We start from the raw sequence: 23,822 nt of genomic DNA on the forward strand, positions 1-23,822 counted from the left end.
TCCCAAGAAGATCCTAATAGCTGATACGGTCCCCTTAGCTTGGGTTTGTTCAAGCACAAAGTATGAGGCTAATCCTAGGCGGCCCTTCTTTTTTATTCTTCTTCATGATGGTGTGTGTTGTGTCAGTGTGATGGGAAGCCTGGGAAGGATTTCTTACTGCTGCTTTGAGGGATAGCCTCTGGAGGGATGCTCTGTGGCTACATCCTTGCGGAGGAGTGGGGAATAAGGAGGAGGTTGGTCAGGTGGTGCCCTTGAGTGGTGTTCTGCCAAAGAAAGCCTCTCTTCCAGACACAATGGTTCCTATTAGTGTGTAAGAATATTTTAGAGGTGAGCTTTGATGGGCTCAGAGTCCTTAAACCCTGAACTTGAGGCCATGAGACAGCTCAATACAGAATGGTATCTTTCATGAGACCCTATTTGTATCTAGTGATATCTGGAGAAAAGATTATGAACTCTTGGGGAACCTCTATATGAGGAGGGGTAGAAAAAGTTACTGGGGGGAGGAGCCCCAGGAAGCACTCATCCTCCTAATGGATCAGGGTCATGAAGTGGGGTTGGTGTCCCCTTCCCGACTCACCAGTGGGGAGGGGAAGTGGCGCAAGGGTCTCCGTGCCCTCCCTTTGTGGTATGGTAAGGGAAATGGTCATCGCCCTCTTTATCCCAAGAGAAGCAAGGTGAAGGGCCAGGGAAGAACACGGTGATTCTCAACTCTGAGTCACAGGTCTTAAGTTGAGAATCTGTTCCTGGAAAAGGTTGGAGCCATCTGCTGAGATCTCTTTTTTCATCCATATGGAGAGTCAATGAGGTTTCCTCCACTTGGAGACAAAATCAGAATGCCTTGCCTAGAGGATCAAGGGAGAGACTGGATTGTTTGCAGGAGAATAAAAGAAGAACCCCTCGATCCCCACTTGCAACTGAGGTGGTACAAAGCCCAGTGGGCCTGTCTCAAGCCAGGGTGGTGGAGGGACTCTTGCCTCTGGGAGAGCTGATCACTGCTGGGTCACTGTTCACCTGGATCCAAATGTCACTGAGGTTCACGTGAACCTGGGAACTAAACAGTCCCGTCTCCAGACTGGACGCTGAACCCAGGAAGGAACGCTGTTGCCTGGGATGGGGCAGCCGCTTCCCACTGAAGTCCCGCTGTGGTAGGTTTTTCAAAGCAGCCAAGGCCTGAGGAGTAGTCTCTAAGCTACATTACAGGGATGGAATTGCTGCAAATTGCCTTCATCATTCACTACAGACTGTTCTGACACTGGATGTTTTACATGTATCTCTGTCAATATTTTTATATTAATAGGGAAAAAAATTAAAATTAAAAAAAACTCAGAATCCATGTTGATACATCATAATCACCATGTTTTCAAATGGGCAGTTGCTTTTCCCCAAAGGGATGGCTGGTATCCTGTGGACACCTCTGAGCCCCTATAATTATGGCCTCCTTTTAAGGTACTCTGGGTTCTTAATGTGGTGGGAATTGTCACATTGTCAGATCCTGTCATAAAGGAGAGAATTTGTGCTGTATTTGACAAGTCTACTTTATTGAATAACTTAGCTCATTAACAAAGAATAAATAAGGTCCATGTTTGTTCTTTAGTATAATACAGACACATGTTATAGTACATCTTTATAAGGCAAAGAAATACAGTTGAATGCTCGCTCCTATCTTCAGAAATAAAACATACACATGATGTATGCAATCAGCACATTATGAATCCATTTTCAGTTCTTATCTACAGGGATAAACCTCATCAGAAGGAATTACTGACCTCCAGCAGTTGGTCAAAATACACACACTGGGGCCCAGATGTTTTCTGCTCTGTTGAATGGGCATTATGATTGGGTCATAAGTCTTCATGGAAGGTGAAACTGCCCCAATTATACAAAACAGGCCTCACTTAAATGGAGCAGGGAGCCATACACAACACATCTACTGTCAGAAGCTGCAGATTTCAAGTTATGCGAGGAAGTCATTTGAATCAGCTGCCTCTTGGAAATAAAATTTTCATCTCAAAAAGTTCTGGGCAGTGGTGGTGTCTGGGATTGTAGTTCAGTAGTAGAGCATGTATGAGGCCCTGGGTTTGATCTCCAATGCCTCCTTCCCAAAATTAATTAATTAAAAATAACAAATAAATGAACCAAAGGTCTTAGTGGAGTGTCATGATAGAAAAGATGGATTTGGGTTTTAACTTAAGTAAAAGAGAGAAAAAATTTGAAGATGAAGCAAATACAAAGTAGGGGGAATTGGAGACATTAAGAAGCAAGCCTCAGCCATGTTTCAGCCCCTGTGGATGGCAGAATTGCCAGGAACCACAGAGATGAAATAAATCTAGCCAGCACAGCCCACCAAGGTCCCTGCCTGCCTCTTCCTGTCGCTTACAATTTTACAAATGAATTTTCTAAAGGAGCTGGTCTACAGCCCAAACCAAACAAGTGCAGGTAGGCAGACTGGCACTCTTCGCCAAATGGCTGGGTAAGGGCAGAGGCAGCATCAGGGACAGGAAGGGGGAAAAAAGGAATAAAATGAAAAACAAGATATTCCTGTTCCTAACATAAAATCCATATTTTGATTCTAAAACGAGAAAAAAAAAGTATACTAATTTCCATAAAATGGATGAAAATGTAACTATTCACACATCTTTTAACACATACATCCAAATATGCCATATGTCAATAGCGTCATGCCTATTTACATTTTTTTAAGGAAAGAAAGCAAATTAGTATTAGGTCGGAAAAAAAAAGCAACTAAAAACAAATCTACAGGACTCAACAGAGATATGCGTTACCCAATTTCAACCTGGAAATCATTGTCCCAAGTTAACTCAGATGACAGTTCCTGCTAAAGTTCTTTTATGTAACCAATGGGAGCATGACATCTTTTCTCCTGTTTTTAAATATCAACAGACTCTGGGTGAGCGTTTGATGTCTTCCAAATTACAAAACGTGGGGACTCTCTCTTCTTAATAATTTGTAGGTTTATTTCTCTCCAGACAGTGGGAAGTGCCACAGCAGAGCTTAATTTCCTCCATTTGCTAAAGGAATGAGAGAGAGCAAAGTCACATTGTCCATTAAGAGGGTGGAGGAGAAATACGGCCTCTCAGATCCTGATGACTTCTTGGAAAAATTGATCACAATAGCGCCAGTCTAGCCAGACTTGGATTCTCTGGTCCACGCTTGTGTCTGGTTTGATTCCCCGGCTTTGCAAAGCCCCCTTTCCCCCACCAGAGCAGTAATCTACCACGTGAGAGGCTCTCGCTGCAGCAGCCATTCGTGGGTGTGGAGTGAAGGCACAGGACGAACACTAGACTGATAATCCCCCCATCATGGAAACTCTAGACTGCACTCACCAACTCTGCAATGCAGACTATCCTCAGCTCTCCTATAAAAGGCGCCCTGCTGGCATGAGGATGGCTTCCCATCCAAGCGTAGAAATTGAACTACAAACTCAAACAGCATTCATTCTCAAAGTAGAGTTTCCTTTCTAAACCTCAAAAACTAAAAAATATTTTAAAAGTTTTTTTTTTTTTTAAATCACATCCACAGGGTCATTGAATGGTTTAATTTGGCAAAGAAATCGTGCCTGTATTTGACCTGAGCTGTCTCTGCCATGTGTGGCAGGGCCTGGGGAAAGTGCATCTGCCAACGTGAGTCAGAATGGAAGCTGGATGTAAAATGCACATCCTGCAACAGACCTCCTGCTCAATCTGGTAGAGAATTCATGCCACAGGACCGCAGGACCACAGGACCACAAACGCCCTTCCACGCGGGGTTTCAAACCAGACCCTTGTGTCCTATTTAGCATTTGAGTGAGTGCCAGGTCTCTGTGGTCTAGGAGTATTAATGCATGCTCTGGCTTGTATTTTTCCAGACTCAATGAATAGCATCAGCTAAACATAGCACAGTAATGTAACACTGCAGTCACAGGACTGTGTGTGTGTGTGTGTGTGTGTGTGTGTGTTCGTGTTTCTTTTATTTTTTTAAAGAAAACATTTTAAGCAAAATCGCATAACAGGAATATAAGAGAAACCAATCTTAAATTAATATATAGGCTAAAAGAAAAAAGAAATGTTTTTTAATAATTAGAAGGCTAGAAAGAAGTAGGTTTTATACCTAGTACATGACCTTCAATGAATTGCACATTTCCCTCTACTTCTTCCTCCCCTTTACTTTAAACATGACAATAAGAATGTTGTACATTAATTATTTAAGGATGTGCTACAAGGATGCTTTAAATGGAGGTGAGAGAGAATGGAGAACAGTGGGAATTAAATCTGCCCTCACTGATAGGACCACCAAGTTATTCTGATTGTGACAACAGAAGCCTACAAAGACTTACGGCTGAAAATAAGGGTATCTCAACCCAACACTTATTTGGATATGGAAAGTTCCCCAAGCTGAGTGGTGAGCAGAGTGTTGGTGTGCAAGGGGACTCCAGTGGTCTTGGCATTATCTCTCCTTTGTAAGAAAATAATATGCACATTTTGTTGTTCACATCTCAGTGTCTTTCTGGGCCCCAAGTCCCACCTGCAGTAGCACTTATGTCCCTTATGAAACAAGTGTCAGGAAATGGTTCACAAACTTGGGAATAAGAAGATTACAGCTGGAAATCATGGTCATGCCCAAAAAGTGAGAGAGAGAGAGCCCCCTCATCTTTGGTATCTGCTTTCTTTACAATCCCCAAATCCCATGAGATTCTGTGTAGGTGCTATTTGTTTGATGACACAGAAAGTGGACAGCTACTTCCTGGTCACTTCAGTGTAGGAAGCCAGCACTGTCCTTCTGCAGAAAGCACAAGTCCAGCTATTCTCGTGGACAGCCCCCATGACTGTCGAACTTCTTCCTAAAGGCTGTAGTTTTAGGACTAACCGTAAGCAGATAACTTTCACATCGCCTCCCCAGACTAATGCACTTCAGGCAGATGAGCTGAGCATCACAGGAGAGCTTGGGAGAGTGCTGCAAAAACACACTGCACCAATTTGAAAACAGAATCAGCCATTTGGAAGACACTCACGCACTTGCGGGGAGACGTCAGAGTAAATAGAAGATATGATGTCGGCTGCCTCTTGCCTCGGAACTCTAAGAAAGCCAGCACGTAGATTATTTAATCATTGACTTCACCCGATTTTGGAACAAATCAAAACAAGAAATGGAAGTATTCAAGGGTCTGCCAAACAGTATTTTTTCTGAAAATATGATCACCGCTCAAGTGGCATTGTTTAGTTACTAGAAGCTGTTTGCTCCCTCTAAATGCATCCTGCAAGTTTTTAAATCTTAAATAAATCTCAAGAAAATTGCTCTAGTAATCTGAGAAATAACCAACATAATGCACCTCCTGTCCCAGTAACTGACATTCAAAAATAAAAATAAAAACTCAAGAAGGCCGAGAAACATCTTCCCAACGTGCACTACATGGGATGTGGGGATCTCTCTGAGTCCACTGAGGATGGGTGCCTGGTGCCCCCTCTATGTTCACAGAGGTACTCCAAGTTCAAGTTTAAGTTCAAGGGCTCCCCCTGCTATAGCCGCCAGTCATCATAGGGGTCAGGGCATCAGAACTGCTGGTTTTTTTCCAAGTCTTCTCAAAGCAGCAGCAACCGCAGCAGTTTTCCTGCAAAGCAAACAAAATATGAATCTTGTTAATTCAGCAGGACTTTAAAAATTGTAATTAGTTGGTTGTGCCCCTTAGGAAAACCACACATGACTTTTTTTTTTCATAATGAATGTGTGTATGTGAAAGAGAGAGAGAGAGAGCAAAAAAAGGGGGGGCAGCGGGGGGTGGGGAGAAAAGAAACCTCTTGATGGATTGCACTGCTTACCCAGGTTGTTTTTTTATTTTTAGCTTATGCAAGACATTTTAGCACTATTTGCAATATCGAGGGACAAAGCCGCTTTGTTTCATCTAGAGCTCAGCAGCTCCTGAACTGTTGCCGCCAGGCCACGGTCAGCTTGATTCCAGCATCAAAGTGAGAATGCGGGTTACTACGTAGGGAATACAATTGTCTCTCAGTATCCATGGGGGATGGTTCCAGGACCCCCCCATAGAGACCAGAATCTGCAGATGATCAAGTCCCTTATGTAAAAGTGGCACAATATTTTCAAGGAACCTATCCACAACCTTCTGCATAATTTAAATCATCTCCAGATTATTTATGATACCTATTATGATATAAATGCTATGTAAATCATTGTTATCCTATGTTGTTTAGAGGAAAATAACAAGAAAAAAAGTCCATATAGACACAGATGCAATTGTTTTATCCAAATATTTTCCACCCACAGTTGGTTGAATCTGAAGGCATGAACCTGTGGACGTGGAGGGTGGATCGTATTTCCACTTACTTTACAAACATCTCTGACCTAGGGCTTGCACACTGCTGCCCTAAATTATTCCTATGGATCTAAAGGGGGGTCCGAAATTTATATTTCAGAGGCTGGCAAAAGATGCAAGGGAGGAAACAGCCAAGTGCCGCCAGGTTGACTTTGGGACTGTTTCTTTGACGCATCAAGAAACCTCTAACAAATTGAAGGAGATTTATATGCCTCAATTTACATTGTGGATTATGCCTTATTCATGAGGTCTGGAACTTGTTCTTTTTCCACAGACATAATCTTTAACCACCAGATTTTTAAAATCAATATTATCTCAAACTTGGTTTCACTCATAATACATCTTGCCAAAAACCTCATCTCACCCTCCTGGCAGGGAATATTGTGAAGAGTGATTTAAAAACAAAACAAAACAAAACAAAACAAAAAAACTTTTCAGATGCATTTGCTCCCAGAGTTCACATCTTAAGTTTTACTTTTTAAATAAGCAGGGGCTGGGGTGTAGCACAGAGGTAGAGCACTTGCTTAGCATGCTCCAGGCCCTGAGTTCAACTCCCAGTACCACAAAAGAAAAAAAATTTTTAAAAAAAGTAAAAAAGTAAACTAGGAAGCATCTAGGTTCTGCAGATCTGAAGCAATTCTTCCTTGGCCTGAGGTGAGACCTAGGTGAATTTCTGTGGTCAAGTGGGGCGGAAGGCAGCCAGCCCATGTAGTCATCAGGAGGCAAACGTGACATGACTGAGCCCAGAGAGGTCTTCTCATTCAGTACCAGCAAAGGCTGTATTTAACTGTGCAGGGGACCAGTTTCCCTCTGTGTCCTGTCACTATTCAGGTTGACACTGTTTGCCATTGCATTGAAGTGCTAGCTTTATCATGGAGGGGGTCTACATCCTCTTACCACCACTCCTCCTCATTCTTTCCCTGCCAGGCCCTGGCGACAGGACAGTCTTGGAATGCACCCCCCTGTCACCCAGTGAATTTGTTCCCACCAGGCCTCGAAAGTGACTCCAGTATTTCTGGTGGGAAGGTGGTTTGTGGCAAACCCTTGGGGTTTGTGGTGACTGGGGACAAAACTGCTTCTGGGGGAGAGGGTGAGGGAGGAGAAAGGGAACAGACACAGGCCTGGCTGCTTTGAGGCCTGGACTCTCAGGACTCAGCAAATGCAGCTCTCAGAGTGCTGAAACCCAGGCCTGGGACCTCCTATGCATCCCCAAAACTTTAATGCCTGTGCTGTTTTTGACAAATAAGAAGGGTCCTTGTAAATTGAGAGCATGAACCTTCTGCTGACTGTTCATAGATTTCCAAATAAGTGACAGGCTCATAAGTAGGTGATCCTTACATGGAAGACCAAGTATTTTCTCAACACTGGTTTGTGACCTTGAGTACAATGCACTGAGTTATTCCTACCCCTTCTTATTTTACAAAAGATTTGAAGCAGTTTACAAGAGTTTATTCAGTCAAAAGTAGATGAAAACCCTAGGCCCAGAAAAATACAGATTAGAATAAGGGATCTAGACCAGTGGAGTCTAAGATTAACTAGTATGTACAGGCTCTGGATTCAATTCTCAGCACTGGAAAAAAAATGGGGGATGGTATTTAAGACCAGTGCACAGCAAGAACACAGACTTGTATATCATAAGTCTTGTACAGTTGTTAAAATTTAGCGACTGCACAAGATACTGTGGACTTGCTGCCTGAGATGAGGGAGATGACCTGCTAGAGGGTCAATGTCCCCCTTTGTAATCTTGGTCTTTCTAAAAGTTCTTCTTCATCACTGCAGTATTACTTCTTCAATCTTCTCCTCTAAGGCATACCTGGTGCTAGATTGTGAATATAAAAGAAGGTATTCATGTATAAAACTATCCCTTAGTAATTCTGACAAAACTCTAAGTCAGAAGGGAATATACGTGAATTTGTATGGAAGTGGCCTTTCTTGGGGCCAGAGAGTGCGGCCAAGTTCACAAAGTAGTGGGGAATAACATGGGCTTTATCTTCCAAGACACCAGAAAAAAATCATGCTTTACCATTTCCTAGCTACCTGGCCTTGGGTGAGTTATTTATTTTCTGTGTCCCTAAAACCGAGTTTCTCCATCTATATTAAAGAAGGTACCACTTCTTCTGAGTTTACACAATGGTAAGAAACAAAAGACCTGAGACAGTTTCTGTTCAGATACTGGAATCTCCTGAGCTTATTAGTGGGTAGGCACCAGTCTCTGTTCTCAGGTTTTTATTGAATTATCTCATCATAGCCCCCTAATGAGCTCAGCCAGTGAGTGATACTGTCCCCAACCCACCCAACAGGGAACTGGACTTGCTCCACTAGGAAATGACAAAATCAGGGTGCCGACACAGCAATCTCAATCTGGGGCCCTCTATCACCCCACCCCCACCCCAACTGACATACAGCTCTGCTTCTCATAATGTCTGTGCAAGAAACATTTGATTTTTTTCTTCTTATTCTTTTTGCATACATCTTGAACAAATGCCTCTGTAGGAAGAGGCCAACAGAGCACATTCTCAAGATTTCTTGAATCTGGGCTTTTCTGGATTGCCACCCTGATTAGCCCCAAATGAGTAATTTTCTTTGCTCTTATAGTAAAAAAAAAAGAGCGGGGGGTACCCGAGACCAACCTTGCAGGTGGACACCTTCCATGGACTATTTTGTCACGAGGTTCTGAGCATCAGAGCTGCGATTCTTTTTCTAGGAAAACCAGGAGACATTTGTGGGAAGCGTTAGAAGTGTTTTCATCAGTTCCTGACTTATGATATGAGGACATATAGAGAATGAGTAATCTCCTGCTGAGTAGGAAACAGCCTTTAAGAAGACATTCTTGAAGCCTAAGTTACTGACAACCTCCTGGCAGACACACAGTCCAGCTTGAGCTCATGTCCACTCCTGTAACCCTCCACTATTACTTCCCTTCCTTCTTATTTAGAGTCAGGGTCAGTACAATTTGTACCTACTCATGCCTTATTTTTACACTTGTGTGTTTTGTCAAAACCCACCTTGACAAAGTGCAAGAGCCAGGACTTGTGATACTGGAACTTCACTGACTTCGAAGATGAATCAGACACTAGAGGTTTCTCCCAAAAGTGTTCTAGTCACAGACCCAGGTGATGTAAGTGCCACAGGGAGATTCAAGAAAACAAGAGAACCTCCAGTCTGGGTATGTAGAAAAGCCATCATAAAGAAGATGGCATTTAGATTATGCTGAATGTAGCTAGCCAATCCCTAAGGAGCAAGAGCCGAATGTCTTCTTTGATATAATCGGGGCGACTCAAAACAGAGCAGGGAGGAAGAGCATGAGAAGAAGATTACCATTAAATAGGGATGAGAGATGCATGGGAATGGGAGCGAGAAGGGGAATCCCACGGAAAATGGAAGGAGACCCTCATTGTTATGCAAAATTACATATAAGATTGTGTGAGGAAGAAAAAAAGAGAGAGAAAGAGAGAGAGAGAGAGAGAGAGAGAGAGAGAGAGAGAGAGAGAGAGAGAGAGAGAGAAAAGTATCATAGAGTGAGTAGAGAGAGGTGGTGGGAGGTGAGGGGGGAATAGGAAGGGTATTGGAATACAATAGACACTAATATGGCTGTATGTATAAACGTGGCTGTAAAACCAAAGTGATACTGCAATCTGTACACGTGGAGAAAAAAGAATTCATAACCCACTTGAAATCAAATGTATGATATGTCAAGATCATTGTAATGTTTTGAGCAACTAATAAAAAATATTAAAAAAAAAGAAGATGGCATTTGATGTCAGCTTTAATCAGTAGAACTTGGACTGATTTACAAGGAATAGTAGAAACAAGTCCAGAAATAAGAAATAAGAGTTTAGGATGTATTGGAGCAGCTGCAATTGTTGGTGTGTTTGGTTTGGTGTGGATAATGGGGGAGGTGTGAGGATTCTTTAAAAAAAAATCAGGGATTGCTGTAGATTAGATCTTAACTACACCCCAAGGGTCAGTGTGTTGAAGACTTGGTCTACAGGGTGGCATCATTGGGAAGTGGTGGGATCTTTAAGAGGTGAGGCCTAGTGGGAGGTCTTTAGGTCACTGAGGCAGGTTCTCAAAGGAGATTATGGGACTCTGCCTTTTTCTTTTTTGTTTCCCAGCCATGAGGTGAAGCTTTGTTCTACCCTGAGCTCCCATAATGATGTGCTCCCACCACAGGTACAAAAGTGATGGAACCAATTGGTGATGGACTGAACCCTCCAAAACTGAGCCAAAATAACCCTTTTCTCTTTTCAAGTTGATTATTTCAGGTATTTGTTACAGTGACAGAAAACAGACTAATACCAGGAATATTATGATCCAGGTTGTAATTAAGGAAACAATGGCTTGATGGACTAGGGAAAAGAGTGAGGGTTGGCTATCAGCTCATAGATGCTTTATTAGTTCATTAAGAAAAGGGCGTGAACTAAGGTAGTAGCATAGAGAATAGGAAGAAGGTTAGAAAGAGTCTTACTTCTGGGAGAAAAGAAACTATGCCATATTTGTTCATAGTTCCTTCCTCTGGCCCCAAAGCATTTAGGAGTTCTGTAGGAGGAACTCACAGAGTCCTAACTGATTCATGGTTTAGAGTGCTTTGTTCCACCCCAGGTGAGAGCTGTTTCTGATGGGAGACAGGATATGTTCATGTAGTTGGGGACATAAGAAAAGATGAAACCACTGCATGTCATCTTGAGCATAAGACAGAAGGCAGAGAATTTCAGGACTTTAATTTCTAAGAAAAGAACATGCTTCTTAAATGAATGATGATAGGCCTACTCATCATTAGGCCTGATGATAGGTGATTAGGGCCTATGCTATTAAGCATAAAACGATTAAAAGAAATAGATAAGAATGCATAAAATACATTAAATAAACTGATTAGTAGTTTGGGTCAGAAATGTTTAGTATAAAGGTAAATTCTTAATTCAGAGAACATATCACAGCAACATTATTGCAAAAATAAGTATTCTGAAAAAATTTAGTCTCATACAGATTGAGCATTTCTAATCCAAAAATCTAAAATCAGAAATGCTTCAAAGATTGAAGATTTTCCAGTATCAACATGACATCACATGTGAAAAATCCTATACCTGATTTTGTGTGATGGGTCACAGTCAAAAAGAAGATGCACTAAAAATATCTTCAGGCTATTTGTATAAAAATGTATATGAAATATAAGCAAGTTTTGTGTTTAGATTAAGCCCCATCCCCAACATATCTCATTATTTATATGCAAATATTCCAAAAAAATGTTTTTTAAAACCCCAAATTTGATACATTTCTGGTCCTGAGCATTTCAGATAAGGGATACTTAGTTTGTATTTCATTGGAAAACATAAAACATAATGTTTGTATATTGGCTTTTCATAACATCAAATATGTACCACCCAAGAATGATTCTGGAAACGTTGTGCACACCCCTTTTCCCCAGTAGGATGGTAGAGCAAGAAAGTTCAGCTCCAGACTCTAGAACTCACCCTCCCTTCCTCAGTGTTCACATCTACATAATGAGGATGAAAATGGTGCCTGATTCATAGGGTTGACATGAGGGTTTTTGTAAAGCGGTTAGGGCAGTCTCTGTCACAGAGCTGCATAATTATAATTTTAATGATGAGATTTATATTTTTTCTAAAATTGTCACTATTCTTGAAATATTTATTCACCTCAGGTGCTAGCAGTTAGATGAAATAACAAAAAGGTGATTTTTTTTGTTGTTGTAATATGGTTTAAGAAATATTTTTAAACACCTTTTAGACTGTATAATGTCATTAATTCTCCACTGTGGTTTCTATATTGTCCTGCCACGTCAAAGTGTATTTGGACACCAATAAGCTTGGATAAAAATACACTGGTGGAAAATGGGCTCAAAATAAGTTGGTCACCCTAATAAGCAGTTTATGTAGTCTGGGTGAGGTACTGGCTAGGTAATAAGTCTATTTTTACTTGGCATCAGTACCAATTATCAAGGAAAGGTATATTCAGACACAAATAAAACTCAGTGTTGATGCTGAATTTAGAAGTAGAGTTAATTTCAATAAAAACTGGATGTGGAAAAAGTGAGTACCTGAAGCATAGTCATTCCAAGGTTTGTTGGTCAAGGGAAAAGTTCCATTCCAAAACCCCAGGGAGTGGGGAAGATGAGGAGAAAAGGTGGATGAAATAAAAATGTGTCACACACACACACCAGGCTGGGGCAATGGCAGAAGATACGCTAACTGATGCACATATCAGGCCTGTCACCTGGGAACCTGAAGCCATAGAATGCTTATTGTCCCTCTGTGCAACTTTTCTGGTTGAGCATCCTAAGTCCCAAGTAAAGTTACTTAAATATTATTCATCTGTTTCTGTGTTATTTCTAGAATCCACAATTATTTGGATGGAAACAGCATGAGGGAGGCAGAGAAGCCAGCCAGGAAGCTACTATAGCAATTCAGGAGACAAATGTCCCAGGCCAGGACAACCGCAGAGATGGAGAGAATTGCAGCTTCCAGAGGTAATTGGGGAATATTATGTACATAACATGGAGGTAGTTAAATATGAGATGGGGAAATTGAGGGAGAGGGAGAAAACAAAGAAGATGCCTGAGGTCTAGTTGATGCCACTCAATGGACATTCTTTTCTGGAGGATGGTTGAAGATGAGATGAGGTAGGGAAAGGCAAGGGCTGAGAGGATCCAAGTGGAAGCATCTTGTACCTAGGTGCATATATGAATCTAAAGCTCAAAAAAGAAATGGATGCCAAAGAAATAGATGAAGGAATCAGAATATAAATGGTAAGGCAGTGGGAATAGAGAAAGATTTCACTATAAGAAGTAAGCCCAGAGCATGGGGTCATTTATTTGTAACAAATATTTCAGTCTTTAGTCTGTGGTACAAATCTCCTTCACATATACACCAAATGGGGTGTGTGTGTATATACATAGAATTTTGATTTGATTTATTTACTAAAGGATAAAATGATTTAATAATAATTATGCTGAAAATAATACTCTATTAACCATATATAAACACCATAATTAACATTATTTTTTAAATGCAAAATACTCAATAAAAGAACCTTAAGCAAATTAACACTAGTACAAGATTTGAAGACTATGAGAAAAGGCATTAGAAGGAACATTATTTAAGGTTAAGATGACATTATGTCCTCAAAACACAAGAAAATAGGAGGGGGAAAAAAGAAGAAAGGAAGAAACCTGGTTACCTGTGCCTTGAGTCTGGAGTGGAGCTTGTGGTCTGACAACCAGGGGTGTTTGAGAGCTTCACTGGCACTTATCCTCCAACTAAATGGAAAGAAACTCATTAGTAGGAACACACCAAACAAAGTCTACATTTGTCCCTCATCTTTGGTGCTGGTAGACCAGATGGCCAAATGTCAAATTCACAGTAATGTGTCTTTTCTAGAATTGTGTGCTGAGGATGAGGGCAGAGGTCAACATCACATCCAATCAGAGTAACAGCACTGGAAAAGCAAGCAAGACAAATGATCAAAATTCTTGTTAATAATTGAATACTTCCAAATATAAGAAATAGTTCTTGTGATATCTGAGGCTCATACATTGAGTTCCTAACAGTTGAAGAATAAACCCATATTTATTATTATGAGAACAACAAACCATAATGATTATTGATTATTACAAAAGTAATTCAGGTATTATGTCTTTTGTATATGTATTACTAATGCTCAAACTAAGAAGTTTTGAAGAGTTAAATAGATAAGGAAATATGGTTAATATAATTATTAGAAGAAAGTAGGAATACTTTATGAAGAAACTATCTCCTTTTGCAGCTACAAAAAGAGGTTTATACAATTTTAGAAAATAATACTCTCTTAACCATATATAAACACCATAATAAAAATGATATCACATTCTAATTCTGAAATTTGTAACTTGTTTGGTGTACTAATATGGATCACATAAAAATAACTTTTCAAAATAAAAACTACAACTGAGTGCAATTACTGAAAAATATCAAGTCAGTAGTTTCAAACAATCATCAAGATTCAGTTTGTAGGACTGAGTCAATATAATTGCTTCATCAGATGCCAAATATTTAAGTATCAATTTGAAGAGGAAATATGTCTTTAGTGACATTATTGACAGCATCACTATTACAGGACCCTAACCAGACAGAGGTTATTAATAAGAAAAAACTCTTCACCTCCTCCAACCACAGATGGAAATGTGATTGTGTTTAGTACCATAAATTTCCATTATTAGATGTCAGAGAATTCCAATAGTGGACAGTGCTGAAAAATGATTATTCCCGCACTGTCAGACTTAAAATCTTAACATTGAAGAGCTAATAATAACATTTTACTCATAATAAAACTTTTAATAACATTTCAGCTTCATCTTTGTACCCCAGAAATTTATGCTATCATGGTAATATGTGACTTTAACCTTAGTTTTATCCAACTATTGGTTTCAAGACTAAACCAGTCGGCCAAATGTTATGGGATGCATCAGGTATTAAACAAAGCCCTTAGACTGCAGGGGTGAGCAAGGCATAGGCATTGGAGTCGCTGGTCCTGCTCAGGATCTGCTCTGCCTTAGCCCCATGGCTTCATGACTCTCAGCCTCAGTTTCCTCATCTGTAAAGTAATGATGGTATGTCCATATACCACTGGATTGTCCAGAGGTTAAATAAGGTAATACATAAAAGGATAAATAGATCGATCGATCGAATATATTTATATAATATATATGTACAATAGGTTCACAGTAATTGTGGATTTCTCATCCCCCAAAGTTTCATAGGGTTGGCACTTTCTATCTGTCCACTGCCTATAGTACAATAATGTGCAAGTAATAATAATAACCTTAGCTATTATTGTGCCCTTTCATTAAGGACAAAGAAAATCACAATACAAATTGTCCCTTCTCGTAGACTGATGCTCTTAGCCTGGCTAAGTCTTCACCCTTTAGGGACTCCATTCTGTTCTTATCTTGGTGTTGACCACATTTGTATTATTGATTTTTAAAAGCAACTATCTCTTCTATTAGATCATGCATTTACTAAAGCAGAACTAGGTTTTATACATCTATGCTCGATGCCCCAATTTGTTTGCTAGATTATGGTAGATGATCAGTGAAATACTTGAATGAAAGGATTTCCCATTAGGCCCCACATCAGACCCACTACCCATGCTGTTACCCTACTCCACACAACATCCCTCAATCTATTGATTTGTGGTCATGCTTATTAATGGACTAAAAGTCAAAAAGACAATAAAACAATAAACCAAGTATTACTGGCTCTGACAATCCTAAAGACCACCTACCGTTACATGGTTTAGGCATAAAGCCATCTGAAATAGTATGTTTGACAGGTTAATCACAATGTCCCTCTCCCTCTATTATTCTAAGATGCAAGTCCCTGTATTTCAATATTGTTCTTTATCCACTGAACTTTGAATGAATGTGGTTTTAGCATGAGGGAAACTAAAAGGCCATGTAATATATAGCAGCTCAGTGTGTGGCCTTGGAGGAAGGTCAACTTATGTTTCAGTATCAGTTCTGCCCCTTAAAAGCCACGCGACTGTGGGCCAACTGCTTAGAGTCTCATTGATAAAATAGTAATAATCAGAGTTTCTACCTCTTGGAGTAGGAGGCAAGATGGTGACTAAAAGAGATAATATCTAAAAAGCACGTGGCACCATCTGGCCCCCAATAGATTCTCAAATGAAATGGTGGTTATTTAGCTGCCCAGAGCCATGCATTTGGCTTAAATGGGTGAAAGGGATTAAAGATGAATAACTTGGGGCCTAATGGGAGACCATGATTGCTAGAGCTTTGTTGCAAAAGGCAGAAAGACATAAAATGACAATCCTAAATGCCTCACGAACAGAGTAGCCCCAGATTTCAATAAACTTGCTAGATAGAGGGATGATTTTCTTTCTTGGGGTTTGAACTCAGAAGTGCTTTACCACTAAACTACATCCCCAGCTCTTCTCATTTTTTCTTTAATGTTTTAAGACAAGATTTTACCAAGTTGCTGAGGCTGACTTGACTGGCCTCCAACTTGCAATCCTCCTGCCTCAGCCTCCTGTCACTGGGATTAGCCCAGCACCCGGGCTTTAGGGGAATGAATTCTAATAACCCCAGTGGTACATATTGTTTCCCTACTTTTCCCAGAGCACAGGATGAACTTAGGTTACCTCTTCTCCTTGATCAGGAGCTTGGAGATGAATTCCCTGGCCTCCTCTGAGATGTCCTGAAATTCTTCATCCTCTAAGTCCCACCTGCATGCCAGGATGTTGTTCAGTGTCTCTGCGTCATTATCGCCCAGGAAAGGGGACAAACCGCTAAGTCTACAAGGTGCAGGATCCAGAGTGAGTATTTTTTAAATAGCCTCAAAACCTTTACAGACAGTTTGCTTTTTTGGGTTCCGTCATTTAAAAGTAAGAAGGGGAAAATAACCTAACAATGGAGAATAATTTAATAATATATCATTACAAACAAGGAAATATTTACCTCCCCCACTGAACTCCTAATTCAACAAAGGCAACTGTGAAAGCTGCTGCTACACTCAACTATGAATTTTCAAAAGATAGTAATTCCTTGTTAAAGCATTTTGTAGCTAGAAAAGTACTGTTGTCTACTCAGAAGACAACACTAGGAGTGTCACCACTGAGTCTTTCTCTTTCTTTTTAATTCCTTTTAAAGCTTCAGGTGGTATCATCACTCAAAGTGATTTGTGAAGACACACACATTCACTTTTTCAGATGCGGTGGGGGAGAATTCACTCTTCACCCAAGAGGATTCAACAGAACCTAAGAAGCCACAGAGTATGGTACGTTGTTATTTTTAAATGACCTAAATCAGGGCTGTTATTCAAAAATAGCTAAACCTCTTAGAACATGCACAGATTTAGGCCAAGCATGTGAGAGAGACCTGCACAGGGACTTACAGCATGTAGGCGATGACCCCCACACTCCACATGTCAGTCGGAAAGGACACAAAATCATAGTTCACAACTTCAGGGGCAAGAAATTCTGGGGTTCCAAAGTTCACCTTCAGCTTCTCTCTGGGTTTGTATCTGAAATTGAGGAGACAGGATGGAAGGATGGAGAGTGTCAATCCAAACTTCAAAATTGGGATCACAGAAAAGAGATGTAGTCTATGAGACGGAATAACTTCAGCGATCCAGCAAATTCAAAATAAATAGACTTTAAAAGAAATCCTGTCTTTGTACCAGCGTCCAAAACTTGTGAAGAAGTCCCAGGGGTTTCAAGAGTCAAAATTTATACTACAAGACCATAATAATCTGAAACAGTTTTGGCAAAAGTCACTCAGAATAATTAGAACATCTAAATTATAGAATATAATGTAAAACGATACAGTCCTTGACATGTACAGGCTTGAATAAGCCTGCGTTGATGAGTAAGGAAAAGACTGCAATAATTTACAACGCCCATTTTATATGCATTGTTAATGTGCTGAATTGTTAATGTGTCCATGTAAACTCTTTATTCCCTTAAGAAGCATATATGTGCCAGAACCTTTGGCAATCTTTTTAAAATTATTAACATTTTAAAAGTAAATCTGCTTGTCACTGATGGAACAAATATAAAAGACCAAGACAAACTCTTAAAAATGTTAAACTTGTGGCTTCTAACTTAATAAACTTCATACCTAATACAAGGTTTAAATTTATTACATGCATCATAGAGACTTCTAAAGACAAATCTCAAATTTGACAAGGTAAGGAGAACATAAATTTCATAAAGTTAATTCTAAATGTGGACGTGAAACCAAGGAGTATATCAGATTTACTTTGCAAAGATCGATCATCGATCACGTCCCCTAATCCATTCTTACACCTACGTCCGAATAGACATACCTTCTGGCCAATCCAAAATCAATAATTTTTATTTGTTTAGCATCCCGATTCACACACAGGATATTCTCAGGCTGCCAGGAGAAAGAGACACATTAGCAATGAAAACAACAATCCTTTACTCAAAATTGTCCTTGAACCACAACTAAAAATACAACGATGCTCAGGAAAAACATATCAGGCCTTTCACTTGGGGGCTGGCTTGTCTGTGTGGGTATTTTCTCCTTTAATTATGTGGTGGATGAGGTTGCGGGGACACTGCCAACCTTGCATTACCCTGCCTGTCCCTCTCCACAGCTTCGCAGTTGACCATAATGCATGAGTTCAGGCAGAGGCCTCTTTGAGGGAAGGAGGAAGCTGTTTCAGGACTTCCCAAATGGACTGGTGGAGGCCAGCTAGATGTGACATTGGCCCCCCTAAAATTATTAAGTATGAATTTCCCCTGCTTGGAGGCATATTTCATCCAAAGATTTATGAGTTCCAGGAGAAATGGCCTGATTCGCTTAACCACCCAGAATATGCAATATAACGTGAACTCTCCTGACTTTTAGATTTTTCTTTTGCACTTTGTCTATGGGAAAGTCTCATGTTAAAGCAAAGCTGTTTCCTCCTACTCATTCTTCATTCTCAGAAATCCTAAGATTTTGCAGAGTTTAGTCTCAATGCCTAAAGCCCTTGACTAATATTTCCTTTGAGTTAGATTCAGGTAAGACTTCACTCTGCTAAACTGACAGTCTGGGACAATGTTGGAGAAAAACTGGCAAGTAGCACTACTGCCCAGCGTCCCTAGAAGGTCCTACAAAGGGACCTATATTTATTGGGATATGAAAAAATGAGGTCGGGGAGAAATAAAGGACTTGATTTAAAGTCAAGATTATCTCTAAAAGAGAAATAACATTTTTAAAGGAGAGCTGAACACCCTCAAACTCTAGTTTCAACTCTTCTCTGGAAACTGAGGACAGGAGCCAGGTCTTTGGATGCCAGGATTCCATTCCCCCATCCCTTTGGAGGGATCATAGTTCACCTCAGGGATCATGGCCTTGGGAGGGGGTGGGGGGAATTGATTTGCAGAATGTCAAGAAGGCACTTCAAAAAGTTAATTTTTATGATTGTGAAATGAAAGAATATTCATTGGATATGATTTTTAGAGCAGAAAAAATATAAAGGAGACCATTTTTAAGTTACTTCTCCTCTCCCCTGTATAGTGACAGACATTCAATACGTTGGGCCCTTTTCCTTCCAAGGAGCTTTTGCAAAAGCTAGTCCTTAATGACCCATCCAGCTGTCACCTTTATTATCATCTCTACACATAAGGCATAACTAAAACGGCCGATTGCAAGTTCTCAATCAATGTTATGAAGCCACAGATGGAGTCATTTGACTTATGAGAGGCCAGCTCCTGGCTCCAGTTGCCAATCAAATCCCTTTAGGGATATCTGCAGAATATCCACACTCAACGAAAATGCACCATGAAAATATGCATTATCATACTCAGTTCATGGCCAAGGGCTTTGCTAATGATTTTTGACCTCTGACTTTGTCGTTTTATATACCACTTCCTCTGGCCCTCCTTCTGTGCATCAGTGAATGGGAAAGGCAAGGCACATAAATCAACAGCGAGGGAAGCCAAGCTGTAGAAGAGAGGCCCACGGAAAGCTATTTAAGGAGGCTAGATTTATTTAGCTGCACAATCCCTGGTGACTTGCAATAGATGGTATATCATATAGAATTCATACTTTATCTCACTGTCATGCTGTGCAAACAGGGAAATGAACAAATGATCTAGCCACACAAGATGGACTTTGACTCATAGCTGCAACATTTGGCTTGTTCAGTGTTATTCGGTCTCCATCTTTAGTTAGTTTGGAATTGTGTACAGTTCAATTCTAGGGGCTTCATACTGAGAGAGATAAAAAAAGGAAGGGGTAATAAATAATAGGAGAAAGGAAGTGGTCTGGCATCTTTTATGCATTCCACCATTTCCAGCATGGTGCCCTGCCCTGTCCTCTCTGCTCCTTGACTTTGGAGCCCTGCCCTCTGGCTGCCCTACATTCCCGTCTCCATAATTTCTACTAGTGCTCAGGCAAGCCCATAGGAAAGTAGATACCAAAGTCCAGAGCTTCCTGAAACAGTTCAGGGGAGTTCTGGGGATTCTTAGAAACCTGGAAAGTGTAGTTACTACTAGGGAATTGTGAATTGTGGATTCACCTACATATCCTGATAATAAGGAGGATATGATGAGAACACTGTGGTGGTGGTAGTGGCAGCTTTAATTCTAAATTTTTCAGGAAACTACCCCCACTGATGATTTCTTTAACACAAGCAAGTTACAAATGAACAGTAGCCTCTAAAAGGAGGCATAGTACCTAACGATGGGGGCAGAAGCTGAGAATTCTGAGATAAGAATCCAGATTTTCACCAGGTGTGATAACACACAGCTGTAGTCCCAGATACTTGGGAAGCTAAGGCAGGAAGATCACTTGAGCCCAGGAGTTTGAGACCAGCCTGAGCAATACAGAAAGACTCCATACCAAAAAAAAAAAAAAAAAATCCTGAAAATGTAACCAATGACACCACAAATTTCCTGAGCTGGAGTATATCTGGCAAGGCCCACAAATCAAGATGGGGTGGGGAGTGGGGTTGTGAAGGCTTTAAATTTGGCAGAACAGAAAACATGCCCTACCTTCAGGTCCAAGTGGAGGATGTACATCTGGTGCATGTGCCTGATCCCCTCGCATATCTGCCTGATGAACAGGATGGTATCATACTCAGTCAAGTTGTAGTTTTCATCGATGATGCGGTCGAACAGCTCCCCGCCCTCCACACTACAGAGGGAAGAGAGGTGGTGTTTAGTTCTGAGCCCTGGACCACCACATGCTTTTCTTGTGGCAATTTGGTGTGTAAGTTCCTCTAACTCTTCAAAAAAAAAAAAAAAAAAGCTGTGTGCATAGTTATTTCTCTGCTTCCTTTGCTATCTCAGTCCGGGTGGTTCTTGTTGTACATACCTTCAATTTCACAAAGGGAAAACCTCAAAGACTCTTCCATCAGTGGCTCCAGCTCAATGCTGGAGACAACGAGGACTCTAAGGACACAGTCCTCAGACCAGCTGCAGGGACAAAATGCTTCTATGGGAATGATACTTTACTATATAAGATACTTTATTGCACAACAAGAAGCAAAACCCGAAATGGCGGGGCAGGTAAATATTGATTCAGTGTTAGTTAGAACTACTCGCCTGCCTGCCTGTCTGCCTGACAGGCAGGCGAATAGTTCTAACTTCGTTTTTGTTCTTTCTCTCAATTTTTCTTTTGTGGTGCTGTGGATCAAACCCAGGGCCTCACACATACTAGACAAGTGCTCTACCAACGAACTACATCCCCAGCCTGAAACTACTCATTTTCTAACCAACCAGTCATTAAGTTTTTACAAAGGTGATTAAATGGAAGCTTCTCACTCTGTTCATCAAGCATTTGACATAAGCTTTGTATTAACGAATACAGTAATCTCTGCTTGTCCACGGTTTTGCTTTCTGGGGTTTTAGTTACCAACAGGAAACTGTGGACCGTGTAGTGCAGTAAGATATTTTGAGAGAGAGATGACATTCCCATCATTTTATTATAGCCTATTATGTCTGTCCCATTTTATTATTAGTTACTAACTGACAAATTAAACTTTATCATAGGTAGGTATGTATAAGAAAAATATAGTAACTAGAGAGCTCAGGACTGTTTCAAGCATCCACTCCGGGGACTTGGAACTTATTCTTGGAGGACAAGGCGGGGAATGACAATATGTTGGAAATGAGATGTAATTCAAAAGTCGCTTTCCTCTAGATTACCCATGACAAAACGGAAGCTTGATTCGTGGTAATATAGCTTAGCTACAAAGCTGTATCCATTTTTGCCCTGCTCCATCTTATCCACACGTCACATTGGGAGATGCATATTCTCTAAGTGGTCTGCCTTCTGAGATGGACACGACCATGTGATTCAGACAAATCAGATCCAAAGGTGCGATGGTTTGACTCTGACCCTGCTGAGGCAGATGGGAGCTGCAGACTCCTAGTGGTGAGTGGGGTAGAGGAGGCGGGTAAAGGAGGGTGGGCAGGAGGGGACACCTACTACTCCATGACCAGGATGATGTCATTCTTAGACTCAAAGGCGTCATAGAGCTGGATGAGGTTCACGTGGTCCAGCTGATTCATGACGCTGATCTCGTTCTTCACTTCCTCCTGAGAGAGAGGAGACAGGGCTTTGGTTGCTGGAGAATGGTTAGGAGGGTAGCTCCTGCACCCACCTCCCCCCATCCCCACCCCACGCCCTTCACCTTGTCCCTTGGGCCTCTGGTCTTGATGATTTTGGCAGCCAGCTTCAGGCCTGTGGCCTTCTCTTCACACTTGTGAACCTGGCCGAAACGCCCCCTGGCCAAGGAGAGAACAGCACAGACTGAGACACTGCCACCTGCCAGGGAACCCGGCAGTCACTGCCACACCAACAGGGCAGTTTCTCTGGGGCTTTTCTTCTTTTGAACTTGAAGAGCAAACCTGTGTGTGCACCCACTGTACCCCCTGGACTTCTGTACAGCGCTAGTCAAGGTGTGGTTTAGGTGACTTGTGTCAGATCTCCCAGGAGGGAGGGTATTAAGAATGTAGTATTCCGGACCCTACCCCAGAACTACGGAGGCAGGAATTCAGGGTAAGGCCCAAGAATCTGCATTTCACCCTTTCTCTGGATGATTCCTGTGCACACTAAAATTCAGAACCAGTAGTTGACAAGACAGAATCTTTCTGAATATATATGAATGTAACAAACTGGGTTGGGTAAGCATATGAATGATTCAGTCTGTGGGGCAGGTATATCAGAATCCATTTAGAAACTGCATTTGAACTTAAAAGAGACGTAAAAATGATATCACATACAGGTACATATGATCCTGAAGTACATACTGCCTCGTTGCCAATGAGTATTATCTCAGTTTAGCTTGGGAGTCAATCCATATGTGTTTCTGGTATGATATAGGATGAGGGTGCGCCTCCAAGATTCATGTGTTGGGAGCTCGGTCCTCAGTATGTCAATGTTGGGGGATAATATGGAGATGTTTTAAGTGGTGGGACCTAATAAGAAGTAACAGAAGGAATCGATATAGTGCTTATGGAATCCTGGTTAGTTCTTATGAAAGGGCTGTTATAAAAGAGCAAACCTAGTGTCTCTTCCTGTTTCATGGTGTGATCCCTAACTCTTCTACTTTCTCCTACTTTGATATTGTCTACCATGATGTAACCAACCAGGGAAACTCTCAACAGAGGCAAGGCATGACAGGCACCATGCTCTTGAATCTTTGGAACTGTGAACTAAGTAAACCTTTTTCCTTAACAAAGGACCCAGTCTCAGGTATTTAATTGAAGTAACAGGAAACAAACTAATATATCTCCATACCTTTGTGATCGCATTCCAAAATGCGCACTTGTGAGCAATTTCTAAACTTGAGTTGCTTATTTTGATTGCTTATCTAGTAAGGGAAAATAGATAAGACCCTGCTGGTGCAATGGTGGCTGTCATGGCAAGGAATGAAAGGGATGCCTCCCTAACTGCACAGTGAACTTGAACAAGATGATGATGATAGCAACACCTGACAGAGGCGGGGCAGTGACAGCCACCACA

General features: G+C 41.0%; 1 protein-coding gene across 3 annotated transcripts in view; it reads right to left on the reverse strand.

Moving 5' to 3' along the window:
* Positions 1-1,517: 1,517 nt before the first annotated feature.
* The window catches only part of Mylk4 (myosin light chain kinase family member 4), an 80,159-nt gene continuing 57,854 nt past the window's right edge, over positions 1,518-23,822 (reverse strand). For all 3 annotated transcript variants that reach the window (XM_040282189.2, XM_040282192.2, XM_040282191.2), the window contains 9 exons: positions 22,489-22,582; positions 22,284-22,393; positions 20,846-20,987; positions 18,166-18,236; positions 17,233-17,361; positions 16,481-16,633; positions 13,523-13,601; positions 8,956-9,025; positions 1,518-5,605 (listed from right to left, as the gene is read on the reverse strand). In XM_040282189.2, the coding sequence (XP_040138123.2) occupies positions 8,981-9,025; positions 13,523-13,601; positions 16,481-16,633; positions 17,233-17,361; positions 18,166-18,236; positions 20,846-20,987; positions 22,284-22,393; positions 22,489-22,582 (823 nt within the window). In that variant the 3' untranslated portion in view covers positions 1,518-5,605; positions 8,956-8,980. The remainder of the gene's footprint in view (positions 5,606-8,955; positions 9,026-13,522; positions 13,602-16,480; positions 16,634-17,232; positions 17,362-18,165; positions 18,237-20,845; positions 20,988-22,283; positions 22,394-22,488; positions 22,583-23,822) is intronic.

The sequence above is a fragment of the Ictidomys tridecemlineatus genome, chromosome 8 (genome assembly GCF_052094955.1).
Source record: "Ictidomys tridecemlineatus isolate mIctTri1 chromosome 8, mIctTri1.hap1, whole genome shotgun sequence".
Lineage (NCBI taxonomy): Eukaryota > Metazoa > Chordata > Mammalia > Rodentia > Sciuridae > Ictidomys > Ictidomys tridecemlineatus.